The 19,484-nt window shown below is 46.1% G+C and overlaps 3 protein-coding genes across 4 annotated transcripts; 2 read left to right on the forward strand and 1 right to left on the reverse strand.

Moving 5' to 3' along the window:
* Positions 1–1,402: 1,402 nt before the first annotated feature.
* On the reverse strand, positions 1,403–4,709 carry LOC149338984 (protein NCBP2AS2 homolog). The gene is made up of 5 exons (XM_089547841.1): positions 4,589–4,709; positions 4,412–4,445; positions 4,226–4,298; positions 2,619–2,737; positions 1,403–1,538 (listed from the first exon to the last, which is right to left on the reverse strand). Exons 1-5 carry the CDS (start codon positions 4,609–4,611, stop codon positions 1,500–1,502), a joined length of 288 nt encoding a protein of 95 aa, XP_089403967.1. The 5' UTR covers positions 4,612–4,709; the 3' UTR covers positions 1,403–1,499.
* Positions 4,710–4,987: 278 nt separating this feature from the next.
* On the forward strand, positions 4,988–5,784 carry LOC149338985 (uncharacterized). Its single transcript, XM_089550386.1, has 2 exons — positions 4,988–5,254; positions 5,372–5,784. Exons 1-2 carry the CDS (start codon positions 5,143–5,145, stop codon positions 5,782–5,784), a joined length of 525 nt encoding a protein of 174 aa, XP_089406512.1. The 5' UTR covers positions 4,988–5,142.
* Positions 5,785–9,989: 4,205 nt separating this feature from the next.
* LOC149338986 (uncharacterized) lies at positions 9,990–17,020 on the forward strand. 2 transcript variants are annotated; one of them, XM_089547840.1, is made up of 4 exons: positions 9,990–10,125; positions 10,234–10,490; positions 11,541–12,016; positions 15,904–17,020. In XM_089547840.1, exons 2-4 carry the CDS (start codon positions 10,344–10,346, stop codon positions 16,322–16,324), a joined length of 1,044 nt encoding a protein of 347 aa, XP_089403966.1. In that variant the 5' UTR covers positions 9,990–10,125; positions 10,234–10,343; the 3' UTR covers positions 16,325–17,020. The 2 variants fall into 2 exon arrangements, with proteins under 2 accessions (XP_089403966.1, XP_089403965.1); XM_089547839.1 differs by having other exon boundaries at positions 10,322–10,490.
* The last annotated feature ends 2,464 nt before the right edge of the window (positions 17,021–19,484 follow it).

Consider the following 19,484-nt stretch of genomic DNA (forward strand, 5'->3'; position numbering starts at 1 on the left):
CCGGTGCGCGAAAACGAAATCGCTGCCCACGACGGCGGAGGATGCATCGGCTCCGCCGAAGCCCTTTTTAGCAGGACCGCCCTGAAACGCAGCGGCGCCTCTAGGCCTCGCTCTGCGGCTGCTCGTCTGCTCGCCTCGCGCGCAACTCACCTTCGATGCAGACGACGTGCTCGCGGATCTGTTGGGCCAGCAACGGATCGGGTATGACTTCCAGCAGATCGTAGATGGCATAGATGCTCGGGTGGACGCTCTCGAAGCGCTGAATCTCCTGCCGAATGGCCAGGGAGTTGTTGTAGTACGGCTGCGTTCGGTTGTTCATCGCTTGCGCTGATCATAAGGCCACGACGAAACACACCATTGCAGCCACACTCCTTACATGCACCCAAGACCCGGCACCATATTCATCACAGAAACCGACAACAGACACACACACCGGCACCAAGCAACACTCAAGGAGTCTTGCGAGCGAGGCAGACACGGGCGCGCTGCAAACACACGGACGCAGACAGACGCGACGCGAGATGTCTAGGCTTTTCAGTAGACACACCCGGCCATCACCCTCGCATCGAGTAGGACGCCCATGTTCGCCGCACGAGGGCTAAGCGTCGTTTTGGCTCGTGGCGCTACCTCTTGGCAAGAACATGTACATTCGAATGCGCTCTACCGGGGTGACAGCACTATATATTGCTTTCACATCTATCCGAGTTTAGGTTCGCGCACAGGCTGCCCTACATTCGGACAAACTTTTACGTTGGAGACAGTGGACATGCACAGGGCGAATGTGCTGTAGAGCCGTGGTTAAAGCTTACGATACTCGTGCTTGTAAAAAAAAAAAAAAAAAAAGTGGAGTAGCGGAAATAAAGAGATAGCAGGCAGGCTGGAGAAATGAAACGAAAGAGATGAGGGGACAGGAAGAAAGGGTATGGTGGAGAGAGGTACGATTTATACAAATATTAAACTTGGTAAATTGGTTTTTGAGGAAAGGAAATGGCGCATGATCTGTTACATATCTAGGTGGACACTTGAACCGCGCCGTAAGGGAACGGAGGGAGGTGGGAGTGAAAGAGAGAAAGAGGTATCGTAATGGAGGTCTCCGGAATAATTTCTACCACCTGGGTATCTTTAACGTGCACTGACATAGCACATCCTACGGGCGCCTTTTGCGTTCCGCCTCCATCGAAACGCGGCCGCCGCAGTCGGGTTCGAACCCGGGTACTCCGGCTCGGTAGACGAGCGCCTACATATATTAGTGTAAATATAAATATTCTATTTACACTATAACGTATGTACAGCGTCGCTTGGTTCTCGCGGAACTGTGTGTTTCACTTCGGTTTTAGCTCTAAAAGACATTATTAGCTCTATGTTAGTGCGCACCAAAGTGCACTGAAGAGTCAGAAACAGGTTTGAGTTTTTTTTTTGTCGTTTATTCGGCTTTTTCGTAAAATTTTATCGCTATGTACAGTGGTGCAATAGATTTTTCTTATCCTGCATACTTGACATCACAGACCTTGTTTTCTCTTCATTTCCTTAATGGCTTGCTGAAAAAAGGAAAAACAAAGCTCAATTAATACTCACAAGCGTGACAGACATTTTGAATACTGCATTAAAGAGGTAGATACACCAAATTTTTCTTAAACGCGTAGCTGGGAGAGTTGGTATTTTTTACTTAGAAGGTCCCTAAGACATTAGTCAACTGCAATCATGATGCAAAATTTGTCTAGCTAGGTAATTAATTTATAATTTCATTTTTTTCCATATGCGGTTTCGGTTTCAGCAGTTGAATGGCAGTAGAGCCATCACAAGTTCAAGATCATGTGAGACACGCAAAAACTGCAATATAATCAGTGTTCATTCACTTTTGAATGAACAAATTTCGACCACCTGGGGTTCTTTAACGTGCACTGACATCGCACAGTACATGGGCCTCTAGAATTTCGCCTTCATCGAAATTCGGCCATCGCAGCCGGGATCGAACCCTCATCTTTCGGCTCAGCAGCTGAGCGCCATAACCACTGAGCCACCGCCACGGTTAGATTTTTAGTAGTTTTTTCTTTTTGGAAATGGTGGGGAAGACATCAGTAGACGTAGTTCAGCACATAGAATTTGCCTAAGCCAACTAAATATGCAAGTTAAATTTATTTCTCATATGCTTTTGGTTTTGATTCCAATAGCTGGATGGTGGCCATATTAAATTTTTTAGACCCCGTAAGGCATATAAAAACTGCAACTGCTGATTTGTCATTTTAATTTATTGCAAGTGTTACGCTACTCTGCCAAAAGTCAGGATGGCAATGAAAGAAGCAGCCGTAATACCGCATTTTCTGGATGTTCCATGCGACTTGAACCTAACTGCGGCATCAAAGCCAGCTTTTGACTGTTAAAATCAAAGCAGCACGAAAATAAACTGAATTTAAAATTGTTCACCTGGCGTAGGTGAACTTTTAAGTGCCAACTTATGCCTTGTGCATCATTACAAAGAAGGGATACACAACCAAATTTTGATGTCTCTATTGAAGTTTCAAACCAGGAACTCTTAATGAATGCAGGCATTTCATTAAGAATTTAATCCTTGCCATTTCAGTAACACATGCTGGTTACTTGTGAAAGCTGACACCTACCTCTAATTTCTTCACTTTGTCTGAGGAAATATCTTTGGCCTGCTGCGTTGTCTGACCAACTCTTTCTATTAGTGTTCTCAGTAGGTTGGAAGTTGACATCAGCTCAAGGCTTTCTTGCCCTGTACAACAAAGGAATCAGGAACTCACACACAGAAAGCAAAATGAACTGCAAGTAGTACAAGCAGATAAATATACACATCATATTCAATATGCTGAGAAGCAAAAACCCACATTAAGTGGTGATAGATGTGGAGTAAGAAACCCACTCCATTAAGTGTGCATCCCGCAGAAAAAAAAAACAAAAAAACAAAAAGCATTGGAACCAATTGGATTTTAAACTGGTTCCAACTGGACCAAACTAGTTTTGGACTGGTTCCAATTGGTTAGTCCAAATGCCCTATGCAATTGGACCAACTAGGTTTCCAATGGTTTTTCTTCATGGCCATGAAGAAATACTTTGCTGAAACATACTGATGGACACCAGAAACTCTATAGACCTGATAGAAAAGCAATGGTTATGAATGAACAAAGGAACCCAGTCTTGCCAGCAAATATAGAAACACTTAGGTTAAAGAAAGAGATAATTGAAAAAGCAATTGGAGAAGACCTGACAAATGAAAACTGTCAATGCACTTCTCTATCACAGAACATTGCAGTCATGTTACAGAATTGTCAGTTGTATAAAGGGTGCTCGATTGGAAAAGATCAACATGAAAATTGTTATCTTCTAAGCATTAGTCTAGCATTCAAACTAAACACATAATGCCAGAGCTGTATTCTATATGTTACGACGTTCAACTATGATTTCAAAATAGCAACAGTACATTTCAAGTACACTGTAACGGAGCTTTTACTGTGTTAGCAGTACAATTTTCTTTTGGCTGCCGTCTGCTTGCATGCAAATGCGACACCTCCAGTCTCTGGAGGAAGCACCTACTAGTAAATATACATCTCCCACCTGCAAGCCCCCTCCCCCCCCCCCCCTCCCCACCCAACTCCACCCTACAGAAGATAAACATAGTACCTGTAACATTAATGACGATGGTTGGTTGGTTGGTCGGTTTATGGGGTTTAACGTCCCAAAGCGACTAAGGCTATGACGAGTTATGTCTATTTAATGTTGCATTTTGTCACTGTCGACGAGCTATGCAATAAAATTTCAAATGCCAAGTATTCTTAATAGTAGGACAAGTATTATGCAATATGTTTGCTACAAAATCATTGTGTAAAGCTAGATACCACTAGCGGTATCTAGCTTTACACAATTTTTTCACCCAACAAAAACCATTGTCTTCTAAATTACAATGCCACAGAAATAATATTTCTGACAGTTTTTAGTTGCATCCTATGTTAAAAAGCACTGAACGTTAAGGATACATTATGTTTTACATTTTAACGTCATGTTAACTAACCTAACCTAAAAAAACGGATTGCGCGACCTGGGTTGGTTCCAGAGCATGCACCTCGAAGTCAGACTTCTACTACTGCATGAAACATCTCGCAAAAATAGTACTTCGTGCTTGCGAAGACCAACTTTTCGCTATCTTCGCTCTTTACGGCCGGACACCCAAGGGAAGCTACGCAGTGCCCCGGTCGAGTCTACTCACCCAGTGCCTTCCCACGCAGCATTACGTGAGCAGTAATCTGAGCTGCACGCCTAAACGGATACGAGTCTGCTAGCTGCGAAAAGTAAGCACAAATGCACGGAATCAGCTGTGAAGGCATGAAAGCCAGTAGAGTAAAAAAAAAATGATGCAAATGCATTTAATCTATCAAATCAAAAACGAATTTACCCTTTGAATAAGCTGCTCATTATGAAGAAGATATCTGAAAACAAAAAAAGGAAAAATGAGACGCATGCAAAAAGTTGTGGTGACTGTAGTTATCGGGCACTTCAGAATCAATGATGAAACTCAACTGCAGCGCGCCAACAAAACAGACACTGCCAGGCACTGAACAGGCAACCTTACCGCAGCAACACACGTAAAACCATCCTGATTAAATTGCAGTTCGACCACGATCGAATTCCATGCGCGACTGTTTACAACTGATTTTTTTCGTCACGAGCTCAGCGCACCTAGTGCAGCCATCACAGCCATCTTACGTTTGTAAGTACTCGCCCTCTTACGTCGAGGGTACGGTGCATGATCCGACAACGCCGACCAGCGCCGACGACAGACCTCAAAACAACCCTCAAACCCGAGCCGCCCGGAGTTTAGACTGGGCTTCTTCGATTATCAGTCCCGGACTCACCGCGGACTCACCACGACGCCGGCCCGAAGCTCGTTTTTCTGCGGCAGGGCGTGAAGCTCCGCCCACCAGTCCGCAACCTGCCGGAAGCGCACTCGATTTTCCCCGTCTGGCTCACCGCGGACTGCCGGAGCTGCTGGGACCCACACGAGCCGGCAGCTAGCAGACGACGCTGCCTGAGAAGCTAGCAGACGAAGCGCATGCGCATTTGGCACATCCGCGCCAATTTACGCGCGCTTTCGCTCCCTTCTTTTGACGCGGACAGCTGCGCGACATGGCCTCCGAAACAATTTTGCTCGACGGAGTCGAGACGCGCGCGCACCCGGAGCTTGGCCCGGACGGCATGCCCGTCATAGAAGAAGGATTGCCGGTGTATGTCACCGACGGTACGTACTACTTTGCATGCGCCTGCCATAGTAGTATAGTTCCAAGTACAATACCGCATTACCAAGTGCCATATACTTCTTGTCGCATTTACTAGCTAAGCATATCACATTTTGCAGGTGGCGTTCGACTGCGGATTGCCCTTCTCGACTCTGCAGGTACAGGCGCAGAAAGCGCCGACTTTCGCGGGCATGAAACAGCCGCCGTAGGCTCGGACAGCGCCGACTTCAGCGGCCAGGAAACAGCCGCCGTAGGCTCGGACAGCGCCTCGGATGAACTTTGGCCGAGACAGAAGACTTTGGTCCTGATTCAGCTCTATAAAGAATTTAAAGAAAACCCGGCAAGGCGTCTAAAGACGAGAAAACAGATGTGGGAGATGCTGGCGGCCAGGTTGAACGACGTTTTCGGAGGCAACCTAGCACCTAGCCAAGTTGAAAACAAGTGGCGTACGCTTGAAAGAGCATACAAGCGAGTGCGAGAGCACAACTCTCGCTCTGGCAATGACCGTCGAACATGCGAGTTTGAAGAGTGAGTGTATACTGTTATGATTCTCATCCCAGTTGACATATAAAGTCCTGACAAACTGACACGCATGCTAACATATGTCGGTGGGTTCATTATTTGTTATGCCCAGGGAGTTGAGTGAGCTGCTGGACAAGAGCCACGCCGTGAACCCGCCGTGTTTGCTGGGGCCCGGGGTTGCGCGGACCCAAGACACTGAGTAAGTTTATGGCCTCTTAATTTACTCCCGCGCCACTGGTTTTATTTAAAGTTATATATTTGTGGAAGCAGCAGAAAGAAACTGCGGAGAAACCATGCTGGGATTGTTTTTTTTTTTCTGCCGAATGTTCCGTAAGCCGGCAATTTTTTCTTTTCGCAGTGATAATTTCTGGCACTGTTTTTTGGCAGATTTTGCTTGCGTGTTTTCTTTGTAATGCGCATGAATTAATTCGAGAACTTAGGTCACATAGCGGCACTCGTTTGCGACTTGAATATTTTCTCGTGCTCGTTTGGTTTCACCTGGCTTTGACATAAACCTTAAGTATAGCCTACGTCAGGCATAGAAAAACTAATGTGATCTGTTTTAATTCAGTATAATGGTAACGCCAGCCTAGCCTCAAGAGCCAGAGTGATAACCTAGGCAGAATCAACGATTATCGCATGGTGCCGCTTCAGGGCATGAAATTAAAAAATGGAACTGAATTGGGAAGGAATCGTTTTATTATACCAACCCAGAATGTTTACATCTCAGCCTGGTAAAACGTACCGAAACAACATGGGAAAAAAAATTGATTTGGATCTCATAAGCGAACATCATGTGGAAACGAAGAAAGCACGAACCAAATTTGTTGTCAGTGCTGTGTTAAGGAAGTACTAAGGGTTTTAAATGAAGCTGTAAAACATTTATACAGGTAGATCATGAGAAATGCCAGATTTGTTCAAGATCTTTCAGTTAACGCCAGCTTTACTCAAGTGGTCCTTTTTCATTGCCACTGTGTATTTACAGCCCATCATGTCTGCAACCCACTACCGTGAGCGTTCAGCAGAGTCCAACCGTAGGAGACCAATGCACCGGTGGCAGGGATGTACCTGACAACTCATTCCAAGAGCCACTGCGCACTGAAACAACCACTGCAAAGAGGGCACGTCTGGACTCAACACGTGCTGTGGTGCAGGGCTTCTTAAGCCACCTTCGTGAAGCTGAGCTGAACCGACAAAAAAGACATGAGGACCGCATGGCTGCTCGCAGGCAGGCCCATGTTGAGCGACTTGCTGCTCTTGAAAAATTTGCTTCAAGATTCGAGTGTCGGCACTCCACAGCAAATGTTGAGCCTGTTGAGTAGCTTATAATTACTTACAGCATCATGAGGTGAACAGCGCAATCTGAGACACACACAGAGGACAAAGAATGCGAATGAACACAGCGCTGTGTTCATTCTCATTCTTCGTCCTCTGTACAAGTGTCTAAGATTGCTCTGCTCACCTCATGCTGCTTCGTCAGCAGCTAGCCCGCAAAGATGTATATTGCTTACAGTAATCTCATTCACAACATCTTCACATCATTTCTGTGCATTTGTTTGGTGTTTAGTTTTCATAATGAAGCAACTTTGTAAGCAATTTTGTATTTTTTGCATTCCTGTCCGTGCTTTTTGCTAATTTCCTTTTTACTAAAACATCCTTGGATTGTTGTTTCCAGCATTTGCTGTCATTTATATTGTTTGCCCACCGTGCTAAGATCTCGCAGAAGATTGTAGAAACAATAAATTAAATTATTTTTCCCATACGTTAAGAATTGCAATATTTAACTTTTAGTTCCATACTTTTCATGTTTTTCCAGGGGCATAAGTACATGTTACCTTGCTAGCTTTTATTGAATGCCTAATTTTATTCACTGTACTCTAACATTACATCTCCCATGTTGATCTTTTAAACGGTTCTGTGTTCAGTTAAAAGCATTCTATAACTTGTTCCTGAATAATATATGTTGTGTATTTTTATTTATTGTTCCGGTTAACAGATGTTAGTGCAAACTTTATTTACATTGATTTGTTTGCAATCAAGTTACATTGCAATGTGACTTCAAACAGTATTATTTACATTTTCAATAAAAATATCACACAATAGTTTTGGCTCAGTCTTGAGAATATATCTGAAAATGTCACCTGGCACAGTTCATGCAGATTTTGCTCAACAAATTGGCAAGCCCTGGTTCTTGGTTTCACCACTTCATAGATTTTGTGCTATGCTGTCCCGTAAAGCAACAGCAAAAGAAGGTGCTTCATGTGTTTCAAGGGTGGTTTCATCGTCGGCCTCTATGTCAGTGGTATCTGGCAAATCCTCCAGTGTGTCAGCACGGCGCCTTGCCATATTGTGGAGCACACATGCTGCCATGACAACATATGCAGCCTTGGATACATCCCACACGTCAATGTAATTCAAGCGCTGAAATCTTGCTTTGACGAGGCCAAAGGTGCCTTCAATGACGACTCGTTGCCTAGTATGGGCACTGTTGAAAGCAGCCATCCATGGTTTCCAAGCTCCTGTCTGGCGATATGGAGGCAGAAGCCATGGCAAGAGCGGGTAAGCTGCGTCTCCTAGCAGGTAGCCGCCTGGAAATGCAGCAAATGGTTACCATGACTATAAAGTACTCTCCACTACTGTATATATGTCATACATCACAACTGCATATGTTCACTCATAGAGAATCAATAGAAAGGTATGTGTTTTTTTTTTCTTTGTAGATTCGTGTTGATAAAGGAAACTATATTACTACAGGTTTTCGTCTCAGTCCTGATGATCCACAAAGTTTCTCAGCCATGTAGCATACATGTTCCTGTGCAGATCAATTTTTTATGTTTTCCATTTCTGTGCCCTTAGTTCAGAAGCTTCCAACTGTGATGCCACAAACTAACGCTGACACCTGTTCCACACCTGCTCCCCGCCACCTCAAAAAAAATTTGAGCCTTGTGGAAGGTCTTTGTAGGCACTCTGACCAAAGAGTGAGATTTGTTTTGCAGGTATTGATGTTTTAATATTATTTGAATCTGTACTTTGACACACAGCTTGTGACGGAGAGAGGGGTCACGAAACAATATCAACTCAGCATTAGAAAGAACACCCCCGAGACTCATTTTGAAGAGCAGGAACTGAGTTACACGAAAGTGACAAACAGCATAAAGCCCTTTTTCGCACTCTGCTCAATTATGCGCGGCAAAACCCCCCAACCCCCGCTTTTTTTTTTCTTTTTTCTATTTATTGTCATAATGCCTCTACAGAGCGCCCTTAAGTTTTCAGGTTACAAAGTGCGAACTTACCTTCGCATTTTGAAGCTGCCTCTTCGAACAGGAAGCTGTGCCGTAGGACTCGGGCGTCATGAACGCTCCCAGGGAATCCGATGAACACGTCTGTGAACATCATGTCCGCATCGCACACGCCTTGCAGTAATATTGAGTGAAATTTCTTGCGATTATAATAGCTCTCCTCCGATTCCGACGGCCTCGAAATACGGACATGGCACCCATCAATGGCACCAATGACGTCTGGCAGGCCAACAGGCTCTCCGTGGCGAGTGTACAGAGCACGAAATGCCCGCTTGTTGAGAGCCTGCTCTTCACGATCCGGCCAGCGGATCTCCCTTCCACTTACAGACCATAGAAAGTCCAGGACTCTGTTTATGGCGACGTGGGCGGTTGATTCGCTGACATCAAATTTGTCGGCGATCTGATAGAGCGCCCATTGGGTCCCGATGTAAGTGAGAGCGATCAGGACAGTTTTCTCGGCTGCGATTTTTGGCCTCCCTCTTAGGCCTTCGGGGTAGAAAGAGGAGTGCTGGAACTCGTCCACTAGAGTCGCCGCGGTTGATCGTGATAGTCGAAAAAGCTTCCTGAACTCGAAGTCCAAGTAGCGCGGCACAACCTGTTCCACATACAGCTTCACCCTGTGTCGGTCCTTGCGTTCCAACTGTGAAAGCAGAAGGCACATTACAAATGTGTCTCCAAAATCGTCGTCGTCGGATTCCTCAGAGTCGGAGCTATCAGACTCCAACATCTGGTCTGCTACAAAAAGCGCGCCAAATTTCTCGAGCGGCATCGCTCCCCTCTTCCCTCTGCGCTGACTGCCCGCGGGCTGCCAGCCAGCACCGCTCGCACGTGATCATGACGTAGCTTCCTGCCTGACAGGAAACCGCGAACTGCCCGAGGACTATCAGAGCTCGGTAAATCGAAGAAGCCCACTGGTTTATTTCTGTAGCATAAACGTCTACGAATGCAATAATCACGGACTTCGTTACCGCAAGGCTTCTAAGCCGACACAGCTGTTGTCCCGTCTTCGCTGCAATGCTACACTGGAGCCATTTATCGGTTTAGAAGCTCCCGTAAGCCCGCACTGACCTATCAGTCTTGCCAAATTTTCGTGCTAGGCTGAGAGTGCCACGTCCCTTTGTCACTCGCAGCTTCGCATTTCAATAGGTTCATATTTGCAGGATGCAGCTGAATTACTGCATGCAGCTGACCTGAGGTGCCGTGGTGACTTGCCTAACCGCGCTTTCCAAACACGCTTCTCTCCATCAGCTGTCCGCCTACCGCAGCGAAAATGTTTGAAGAAGGTGCCACTCTGATCGAAGGGATCGGCGACGAGGTACTCCTGTTCGCGTCCATCTCCCTGTCATTAGTTGCGGCCGCACTTGTGGCGTTCTACGTCCAGTCAAGCCTTCGACCACGGAGCGGCTCACGGACACAGGCGAGTTGCAACGCGCTTCTTTGCACTGCAACGGTACCGACTTGAGACTTCGGCTGCCTGCTGGTAGATGGTTATGATGGTGCACTGCTCGCAAAGAGTGCAGTTATGCGCGTGTAGATGGCTCTGGATCGAAATTGCGTTTTTCTGCTGTGCTTGGAAGGCACTCCGGCAATGCAGTTTTCTTCCGTCATCAGGCGAATCTTTCTGCATTGAGAGACTAGGTTCGCAGTACGTGAGCTCGCGCACGAGTCTGGCGTCAGAGGAAAGTTCCCGACGCCGGCAAAAATATACGAAAAAAAAAACGTGCAGAAATAATGTAGCGAAAGCGCTGGAACAACGAACGGTACACCATTGTCACTCCATTGCATCCGTGGCCGTAGCACACACGTCAGTGAAGCGCACGCTTGTGCATTTTGCCGTGTGTGCTTGTGCTGGAAACCACTTTTTGACCTCTCGTGCAGCGGACGTATTCATCGTCGACTCTGCCATGAACAGAACAGTCGCATGGCCTCTGCTGAAGGGCTGACACGACTCCTTGTACCAAGAGAAACGGGAAAGCCTGTTACATGCAGTAAATCGCAGACAGACAACGAAGTGAAGAAAGTCCGATGTAGGATGCTTTGTTGAGCTAGTTGGTACATGCCTGGGCTACAGAAGACAGTGCAAGGCCTGTGGTCTCAGGCGCCAATGGCGTGACGTAGTGGCACCATGTGCTAAGCATTGACAGCACAGGGCAAGAACTAAGCTGCACACAACTTACCAGACCTGTGTGTGTACTTGCTTACAGGACACAAACAAACGATGGACTGGACAGGTTTACAGGCATCTATGCGCTTTTTTCTTGTAGTTCATCGTTATGTGCTATGGGAAGACTAATGTACAGTTAACTGGCCGTTATAACCTGTGTTGTGTGTATCCTGTCCCTGCTGGTCCTTTGCTGTACTACTCTGCTACTCAAAGTAGTGGTTATGCATGACGGCACACCAAGCTGCTGCCCTAACATTCTATTGGTCTTGCGCTTGTGCTGACCGCCTGTCTTCCTTCCAACAGCGCACCAGACCAGAGGCCAGCACCGCATCCAGTGCAAGGGACCGTGCAGCAGGGGACACCGTAGTTGAAGACCGCGCTTCACATGTATACACGGAGCTTCCGCGCAACGATGCAGGAGATGCAGCCGAGACAGCAGCCGATTCCACCCTTCTGGATGCGAACGAAAACCCTCAGCAGCAGCAGCAGGTTGAAGAGAACAGTGCTGAAACTGCCGTGGAAAGTATGGATCCGGATGTCGTTCGCCGGAGGCGGCTCGAGTTCATGGAGCGGAACTCGCATGTTGAGAGCCTGAGCAGCACCACCGAAGGTGCACAACCAAGCTCCGAAGCTGTGCAGGAGACTGCTGACGGTGTCAGCGATGAAGCAGCGGCTGAGGAGGAGCAGGAGGAAGGCTTTGCTGTCCGTCTCAAGTACCTGAATGACACGGAACGATGTGTCAGGGGCAGGCCAGACGAGACTGTGGGGTCGTTCAAGAGGTGAGACTGCCACCAAGGCATGCCACTGTTCTGCAGTTGCCATTTTCTGGGATGATAGTTATACCCTTTTGTTTATTGCTGTCTGCGAGCAGTTTGTTCAAGCCTCTTTTTTTTTTTTTCTGCCCGCAAACACTGCATTTTCATATGTGTCTGGCAGTCAGAACACAAGCAGACTAGCCCTGCCGCGGTGGCTCAGTGGTTACGGCACTCGGCTGCTGACCCGAAAGACGCGGGTTCGATCCCGGCCGCGGCGGTGAATTTCGACGAAGGTGAAATTCTAGAGGCCCGTGTGCTGTGCGATGTCAGTGCACGTTAAAGAACCCCAGGTGGTTGAAATTTCCGGAGCCCTTCACTACGGCGTCCCTCATAGCCTGAGTTGCTTTGGGACGTTAAACTACAGTAAACAAACAAACTAAACAAACAAGCAGACTAGTCACGGTACTAGGCTATTTACGTATATTTAGGAGCTTTGGCACAACTAGCAGTACTCTTTTAGGACTTCATTCAGTACAGTAGGTCTGTATGCAACCATCAGCCTACGTGAATTGGTATGTGTACAGTACCGGCTAGGTTGGAACCTCGTGGGTATTTTCCCAATTTCTGAACTTTACTGGCACAGTAAGCATTCCAGAATGTGTGTCCATTCCATTCGGAATGTGGAAGGAGGTTTCAGCATGCGTCACGAAAGCTAGTCATATTTTACTCTACCCCTTGTATGACTCGAGGCAGCCTGGAATTGATGCTAGCTTGACTTCGGCCTGACCCCTCCAAAGGCAAACAAGTCACACAGCGTACCGACTAGGAGCAAGTGACTTTGAAAGACAGAGACATATACTTAAAGAACGCAAGTTGTTATAACTTGCGTTTTTGAAGTATATGTAATTAAAGCGTGTAAAATATAAGCGAAACTGAAAAAATAAAGTTGCAACGTACTGCAGTGACTTGGGCACTGGTCAAATATTTCAGCACCTTGTCTCCAGATGATGGGTATTCAAGCCAACTGGGGTCTAATCTGCGGGAAATCAACATCAGTAGCATGAGCAGTATGATGTAGCTTTATCATGGCATTGGATCTAGCTCTGTGTTGGGCAGTATATGATGACAGCATACTGGTAGTTTCAAATCATTCAACAAAGAACTGTCTTTTCAAAGCCGTAAAAGATAAGCCAGGTTTTGTTTTAGGCAAAGATTACATTGAAAAATTGAAAGACGTCGACCTTGAAACTGAGACCTGGTTTTTGAAGTTTCCTAATCGGCAACATGGGTTGAGCTGTGACGTGTGTAAAAGTTGTCAAGTGCTATTTAAGTTGGCTTTCCCGTGTTGAAAATTCATCAGCTGGTGCTTTTGCACATGTTGTCACGGAAACGTCATCTTCTACACCATAAACACACAGACTGCACAAGAATTTCTTGCATTAGATATTCAAGTGACACCGTTTGATCATTTGAGTTTTCAAAAGGGTGTTTTTCATGTTAGATATCCAAAGCCAGAATGCCGGTTCTGACATTTAGAAAACTGAGGTCAAGCAAAATATCGAAATCAGCTTTTTGCCTTGAATGGCCGTGAAACAATTTTTGTTTACCTGAGAGAATGTTTCTGTCTCAAAGAACCTCAGGTTGGGTTGTGCAGAAGTTGCAAAAACAACAGATACCCTTTAAGTTGGCCTGTATTGATTGGGTACCGTGTTCTAATTCGAAAGAGACTGCTCTCACCTAAAGCTCAGCTTTTATAGGTTACAAAAGACCAAAAAAAAAAGAAATATAAGCATCGCCATCGCCGGCCAATTTTGCAAGTAAAATGCATGCGTTAACACAGATTTTTGGGCACAGGTCTCAGAGGCTATGTTTGACTACCATTCATTCAAGCTGGGAGCAATGTATCTTTTTGGGAAAAGATTTCATGTGGCTGAATCTGCCAGGAAGAATTTCAATTGCAACTTTCATGCTGATAAGTGTGTATTTTCCTTTTGTCAGACGACAGCATAGCCAAAAAGTACTAGTGGATCAATTTTTACTGAGAACACTATTTGAATCGAGTTGCCCGTATGTCTCCTTACGACGATCATTGTTGGACCTAGCTCTTCTGTTTAGCGTAATAGAAATTCCCAAACAGTGGGGAGGGGTCACCATTAATGAACCAGGAATGAGACCGGTATATAGGTTGAGTTTGCAAGGAAATATTCATTAACCGCTCTAAACGAAAAGCATTTGGAGAAATCCCGCGCACCAATTGCAGTAGAGTATTATTGTTGTGGATTTTAGCTTTTTGTGTGGCAGTTTGCTCTCCAATAACAGTTGTCCAATGCTATTGCGAGACCGGACTCCACCTCTCAATGACCTAAAAAGGAAATCTTTCTGTGCCTCAAGGGCAGAGTGTGTCCCAATTACAAGGTCACCCTTTTTTAAATACAGTCTAGCCCATTTATAACAAAGCCACTTATAGCGAAATAGCGGTTATAACGAAGGGATTTCAATTTCCCATTCCCATTTTTGCATTTTCAATACATTTTGGGTCCGGTTTTAACGAAGTAAATAAGAGCGCGTCAGCGGATATAACGAAGATATTTAATACCAACCGAAAAATAATCTACCAATCAACACATTTTTGCATCCCTGAGGCAATTTTTTCCGCGAAAATAAGAGCAAAATTCGGCTGACGGCGTCCTTTCGTGACGTCGTCTGCTCTCCTGCGGAGCGAAAGGTTGCTTCACTGCATCGCATGGCCTCCGACAGCGAATGCGACGATGCTAGTTGTGCCCCTTAGCCGGTCACCTCCGCAGCGGCCATCGCAGCTGTTGACACGCTACGGATGTACCTCGGGAGTCCGGATATCGACCAGATCTTTGGTTCGCAGTTGGATGGTATGGAAGCCGCAATCCTGAAGTCCGCACTCGCGAAACGTGTTCGGGGGACGCTGGACGACTTCTTTCAGGGGCAATAAATTGGTATGCTGATGTTTGCATTTTTTTTTCGTAGTCCGCATATTACGAAATAGCGGATATAGCGAAGTGATTTCCGATTCCCGCCGACTTCGTTATAACCGGGCTAGACTGTATTGCATATGTCAGCCGGCAAAATTAACATGTACACATTTTTTTATAATTGTGCTGTTGCTCTCTGTGGCATTGCCTTTCCATACAAGAGTGCCAAAACCTAATCAGCTTTTTGGTGCTCTGGAGTGCTTGTCTGTCTGGTACTGCAAGCGTTCATATTATTCTTCCCAATTTGAATGGTTGTTTACCAGCTTTTTTTTTTCTTGCTTTTTTTAAACTTCATTGATGGGAAAACTAGACAATTTCCACACTCATGACAATTAAGCAGTCTTCAGGGAGCGAAATAAGAGGTTCCACAGTGTTCAGTTTGTTAGTGTTCTTTCTGAAGGGATTAACTATGTGTCGAATTGTTGACTAACCTCCTTAACTGACTTGGACAAGCCACGCTCATCGTGAGCCTTTGTCAGGCACTCTAGCCTTTAGCTTTTGCTCCAGCTTTCTGTACCGGAAAGGAATAAAGAGGAAGAAAGAAAGAAATAATGAAAGAAAGAAAGAAAGAAAGAAAGAAAGAAAGAAAGAAAGAAAGAAAGAAAGAAAGAAAGAAAGAAAGAAAGCCAGTTGTCATTTCTAGCTCCTGACAAGTCTAGCTTGTGCGTTTTCTGGCACTCCGTGTCTGGCTCTGGTTTAAAGTGAGTAGGGCTCATCCAGAGCATTTATTTTTTTCTTTGTCTGCGATGGGAGCACGGGTACTAAATGACAATTTTGGTACCATTTTGGAAAGAAAAAAAAACATGTCGGTGAGGGAGTTAAAGCACTTCCAGCCTAGATTAGGCCTTCTATTAATTCTTTTAGCAACAATGGAGCCACACTTTACCATGGCTGCCCTTTTTGCAGGCGCCATTTTGCAGCCGAGCTGTCGAGCCAGAGGCTGGTGAGGCTCATCTTCAACGGAGGCCAGCTCCGCGACGACTCTGCCCGCCTGTCGTCCTGCGGACTGAGCGAGGGCTGCGTCGTGCACGTGCACGTGTCGACGGCGCCGGTCATGCCCAGCGATGCTTCGTCCAGCTCCAGCGGGGAGGGAGACCTCAACCTCGGCGCCCTCATGTGGCCGCTGTTTGCGGCAACACTGGGCATTCTCTGGGTGCTGCACTTCCAGTACCGAGAGCTGTTCAACACGACTTCCACCGTGGTGCTGGTGGGAATATCGGGACTGTTCTGCGTTGGCCTGTACGGCCAGCACTACCCGCAGTCTCCTGCCGCACAGCAGGCTGGTCGGGCGGAAGACGTACAGACCACGCCACTGCCAAGACGATAGCCGCACACGCACGACGGCGAGCGAAGCGAGGCGTGAAGTGGCGGAGCGAAATTTCACCTTTCTCGCATTTCTGTGTCTTTTGAGCACCGGTGATCGTGACTGTGATGGGGTCAGTGTTTGAAGAAGAAAGATCTGCCAAGAACTGGCCTCGAAAACGAAGATCCAAGTCTGATCACCCTGCGGCGGCAACAGCCTAGATTTGAAATCTAGCACTTCAAATGTGTGTGTGTATGCGATTGTGAAGAGAGGACTGAATAGTGAGAAGCACGATGTTTTCAGTGAAGTTGCCAGGCTCGGTGTATGCGAGTGTGTGTGGTGGTGCTCTGAAGGAAGAATATGCGCGCAGCATCATCGCCAGACTTGTTGAAAAGTTTTTTTTTTTTTTTTGTGGCTTTGAACTGGAAATAAGAACAAATCAAGCAACAAACAGCGCATGTTTAAAAGGTTGCAACAGTGTGATGCAAGACTCTTGCGCAGGTGCTAGGAAAAGGGCATTGAGAAGGAACTTTGCTAGAGCTGAAGGTGCTTTAACATAAATCTGCACGAGGCATTCATTGTGTGCACCTGCATCTTAGCCTAGTGTTAGTACAGTTCAAAACAATGCGCACATGAAGGAGTTATGCAGGTTTCGGAGCTTAGTTGTGTTGATATGCACCTTTTTTTTTTTCTTGTACATAAACACACTGGGGGAATCGAGTCTCCTGTGTTCCTTGCTGGCCATGTTTACGAAAGGTCATTTGGTTGAGAACGCCACACTCGAACTGGAAACTTTCTTATCGATAGTTCCTGGCAGCTATGTTGCGTGTAATGAGCTGCTCCTTAAAGGGGCTCGAAGCGCCTTCCGAGCAGATTACTTAAACTCGCTTAATCACAATGTTGTGTATTATTCCGCTAAGGTGTTCACACCTTCTACACGCAGCAGAGAACTCGCAGTCGTGTGCGAAAGTTGGCAATTCTTCTTGGCGACTTTTTCATATTCGTGCCCCACTCAGTTTCATGCTCCTGCATGTGGCGGTTAAGAGATGGCCATTGGTTAGATACTTCCAGATGTTGCACAGCTGCCATGGCCCTTTTAATATGTCCGTCATTACTGCAGAGACTAAACTGCCTCAGTTTGGAAAAAACGAGTCATCAGCCTGACTACGCCCACTGCAGGGCAAAGGCCTCTCCCATGTCTCTCCATTTAACCCTGTCCTTCGCCAGCTGCGGCCACCGTATCCCCGCAAACTTCTTAATCTCATCTGCCCACCTAACTTTCTGCCGCCCCCTGCTACACTGGCCTTCTCTTGGAATCCACTCCATTACCCTTAAGGACCAGCGGTTATCTTGCCTTCACATTCCATGCCCTGCCCAAGCCCATTTCTTCCTCTTGATTTCGACTAGGATGTCATTAACCCGCGTTTGTTCCCTCACCCACTCCGCCCTCTTCCGATCTCTTAACGTTACACCTATCATTTTTCTTTCCATTGCTTGTTGCACTGCCCTTAACTTAAATTGAACCCTTTTCGTTAGCCTCCGCATGTGCAACGAATGTGAGATTAATGTCTCTGCTCACTGCACTTTACCAGGGAGGTCCATTGCGAATCGGATACCGTATGACTGGGTGCACCATGAGCAACAGACCGATCCCACCAAGCTTGCTGCTTGTACACTGTGTTTATGCAGCAGCTGTGGCTGTAGTTCTCATTGACTTGCTGCTACTACCAAGCTTGAGGCGACACAGACAGGTGCCAAGCTGCACTGTGGTTGATAGTGGAGAGCACAGTCTATTGGTGTCGTTCTAGGCGTGTACTGTGCTGCAAGTTTTTAAAATGCTGGTCTTTTAAGAAACAAAAGATTAAATCATAAGGGCACTACTTTAGAGGAACGAAATAAATAAATGGACAAGTCTTCATATGCAATTTCTTCAATTGAAAATGAGAATTTAATGAAAGAGGAGTTGAGTTCCAAACCTATTGTTGATGGTCGTTAGGGAGACGTGCTTTCGGTAGACAGTTTTTTGGTGAATTTAGACGAAAATTTTCACTGATGTCGGCAGGAATTGTCTATTTGTACGAGATTTCAACGTTGTATTGAAGATATTTTTTATACAAGTTTTCCATTTTTTTTTCTGAACCGTGTGCAAAGCCTGTAGACTGAACAGAATGCGTTAGATAATTGGATGAACATTCACAGTCTCTCTGCGTCAACAGAGTTGACTATGTTAGGCAAATATTTGATAGCAGTGCAGGAGAGTTTTGGGGTCACTTATTTTGTTACAGCCAATAAAGACAGGACTTCAAAATATTCACCTTGTTAGCCTTGGTAACAAAGAAACAGCAACAGCTCTCTATTACTGGATACATACTACAGGGCAAGGTGTGCTGAGTTTTAGCAGCAATGCTGTTTAAGCCAGAGATTGTTCCGTTAGTCGTGCACAGCGGTGGCTGTGTTCGCAGTAATGAGGTCACCCACGGACGCCTGACGCCCCCTGTTGGAGCAGACGACTTGTATTAGTTGTCATCCGGTCCAACAGTGGGCGTCGGCATCCTTGGGTGGTACTGAAATAAACACTTGTACGTACTGATCACTGAGTGAAAACAAATTTTAAATTTTATGTGGCAGAGCTGCTGTACACATCTCTAGACTGAACAAAATTTCATACGAGGAAGTCATAATTCATAAAATTGAAAAACCAAGAATGTCTTAGCGAGCAGTGTGGTTCTAGAAGCGCAACGCAAACAAACACGCTCGAAACAAACGAGACAGTCTCATAGAAATCATTTCTACAAAGTGAGCAACAAGCCAGAAAAACAATATTGAGAAAAAGGCATTCAAACTTGCACGCCACATCTACTTCTGTGGATGGCACCAGCGTTGTGGTCCTTGGAGTTTTTGAATGCAGTGCTTCTTGGCTGCCTCTTTCTTTCGCTTGCACCTGCCATGGCAATGGACCATTTTTTTACGCTTTCTTTAACGGAGCGTTGTTCCACGCCCGCTTAAGTCCGAACTTAAGACAACGTAACACACAAGAGCAGACGCTGCTTCAAGGACCACTGCGCTAACTCCGCCTGTTGCTAGGGGCAACCGTGGAGGGGACCGATGCCGATGATCCACAGCGGTCCTGTGGTGAGAGCTTGAAACTGTGTGCTCTGCAAGTGAAACTGAGACTGGGCACCAC

This window comes from Amblyomma mixtum, chromosome 6, assembly GCF_055824585.1.
Source record: "Amblyomma mixtum isolate Tamu chromosome 6, ASM5582458v1, whole genome shotgun sequence".
In the NCBI taxonomy this organism is placed as follows: Eukaryota; Metazoa; Arthropoda; class Arachnida; order Ixodida; family Ixodidae; genus Amblyomma; species Amblyomma mixtum.

Excerpts from the sequence above, each read along its gene's own strand:
- LOC149338984 (XM_089547841.1), bottom strand. The coding sequence starts at position 4,611 with ATGGTTTTACGTGTGTTGCTGCG. Across the intron at positions 4,446-4,588 it reads GTTTTACGTGTGTTGCTGCG|ATATCTTCTTCATAATGAGC; the intron begins GTAAGGTTGCCT and ends TTTTGTTTTCAG. Across the intron at positions 4,299-4,411 it reads ATGAGCAGCTTATTCAAAGG|CTAGCAGACTCGTATCCGTT; the intron begins GTAAATTCGTTT and ends TACTTTTCGCAG.
- LOC149338986 (XM_089547840.1), top strand. The coding sequence starts at position 10,344 with ATGTTTGAAGAAGGTGCCACTCTGATCGAAGGGATCGGCGACGAGGTA. Across the intron at positions 10,491-11,540 it reads GGAGCGGCTCACGGACACAG|CGCACCAGACCAGAGGCCAG; the intron begins GCGAGTTGCAAC and ends TCCTTCCAACAG. Across the intron at positions 12,017-15,903 it reads ACTGTGGGGTCGTTCAAGAG|GCGCCATTTTGCAGCCGAGC; the intron begins GTGAGACTGCCA and ends CCCTTTTTGCAG.
- LOC149338985 (XM_089550386.1), top strand. The coding sequence starts at position 5,143 with ATGGCCTCCGAAACAATTTTGCTCGACGGAGTCGAGACGCGCGCGCAC. Across the intron at positions 5,255-5,371 it reads GCCGGTGTATGTCACCGACG|GTGGCGTTCGACTGCGGATT; the intron begins GTACGTACTACT and ends CACATTTTGCAG.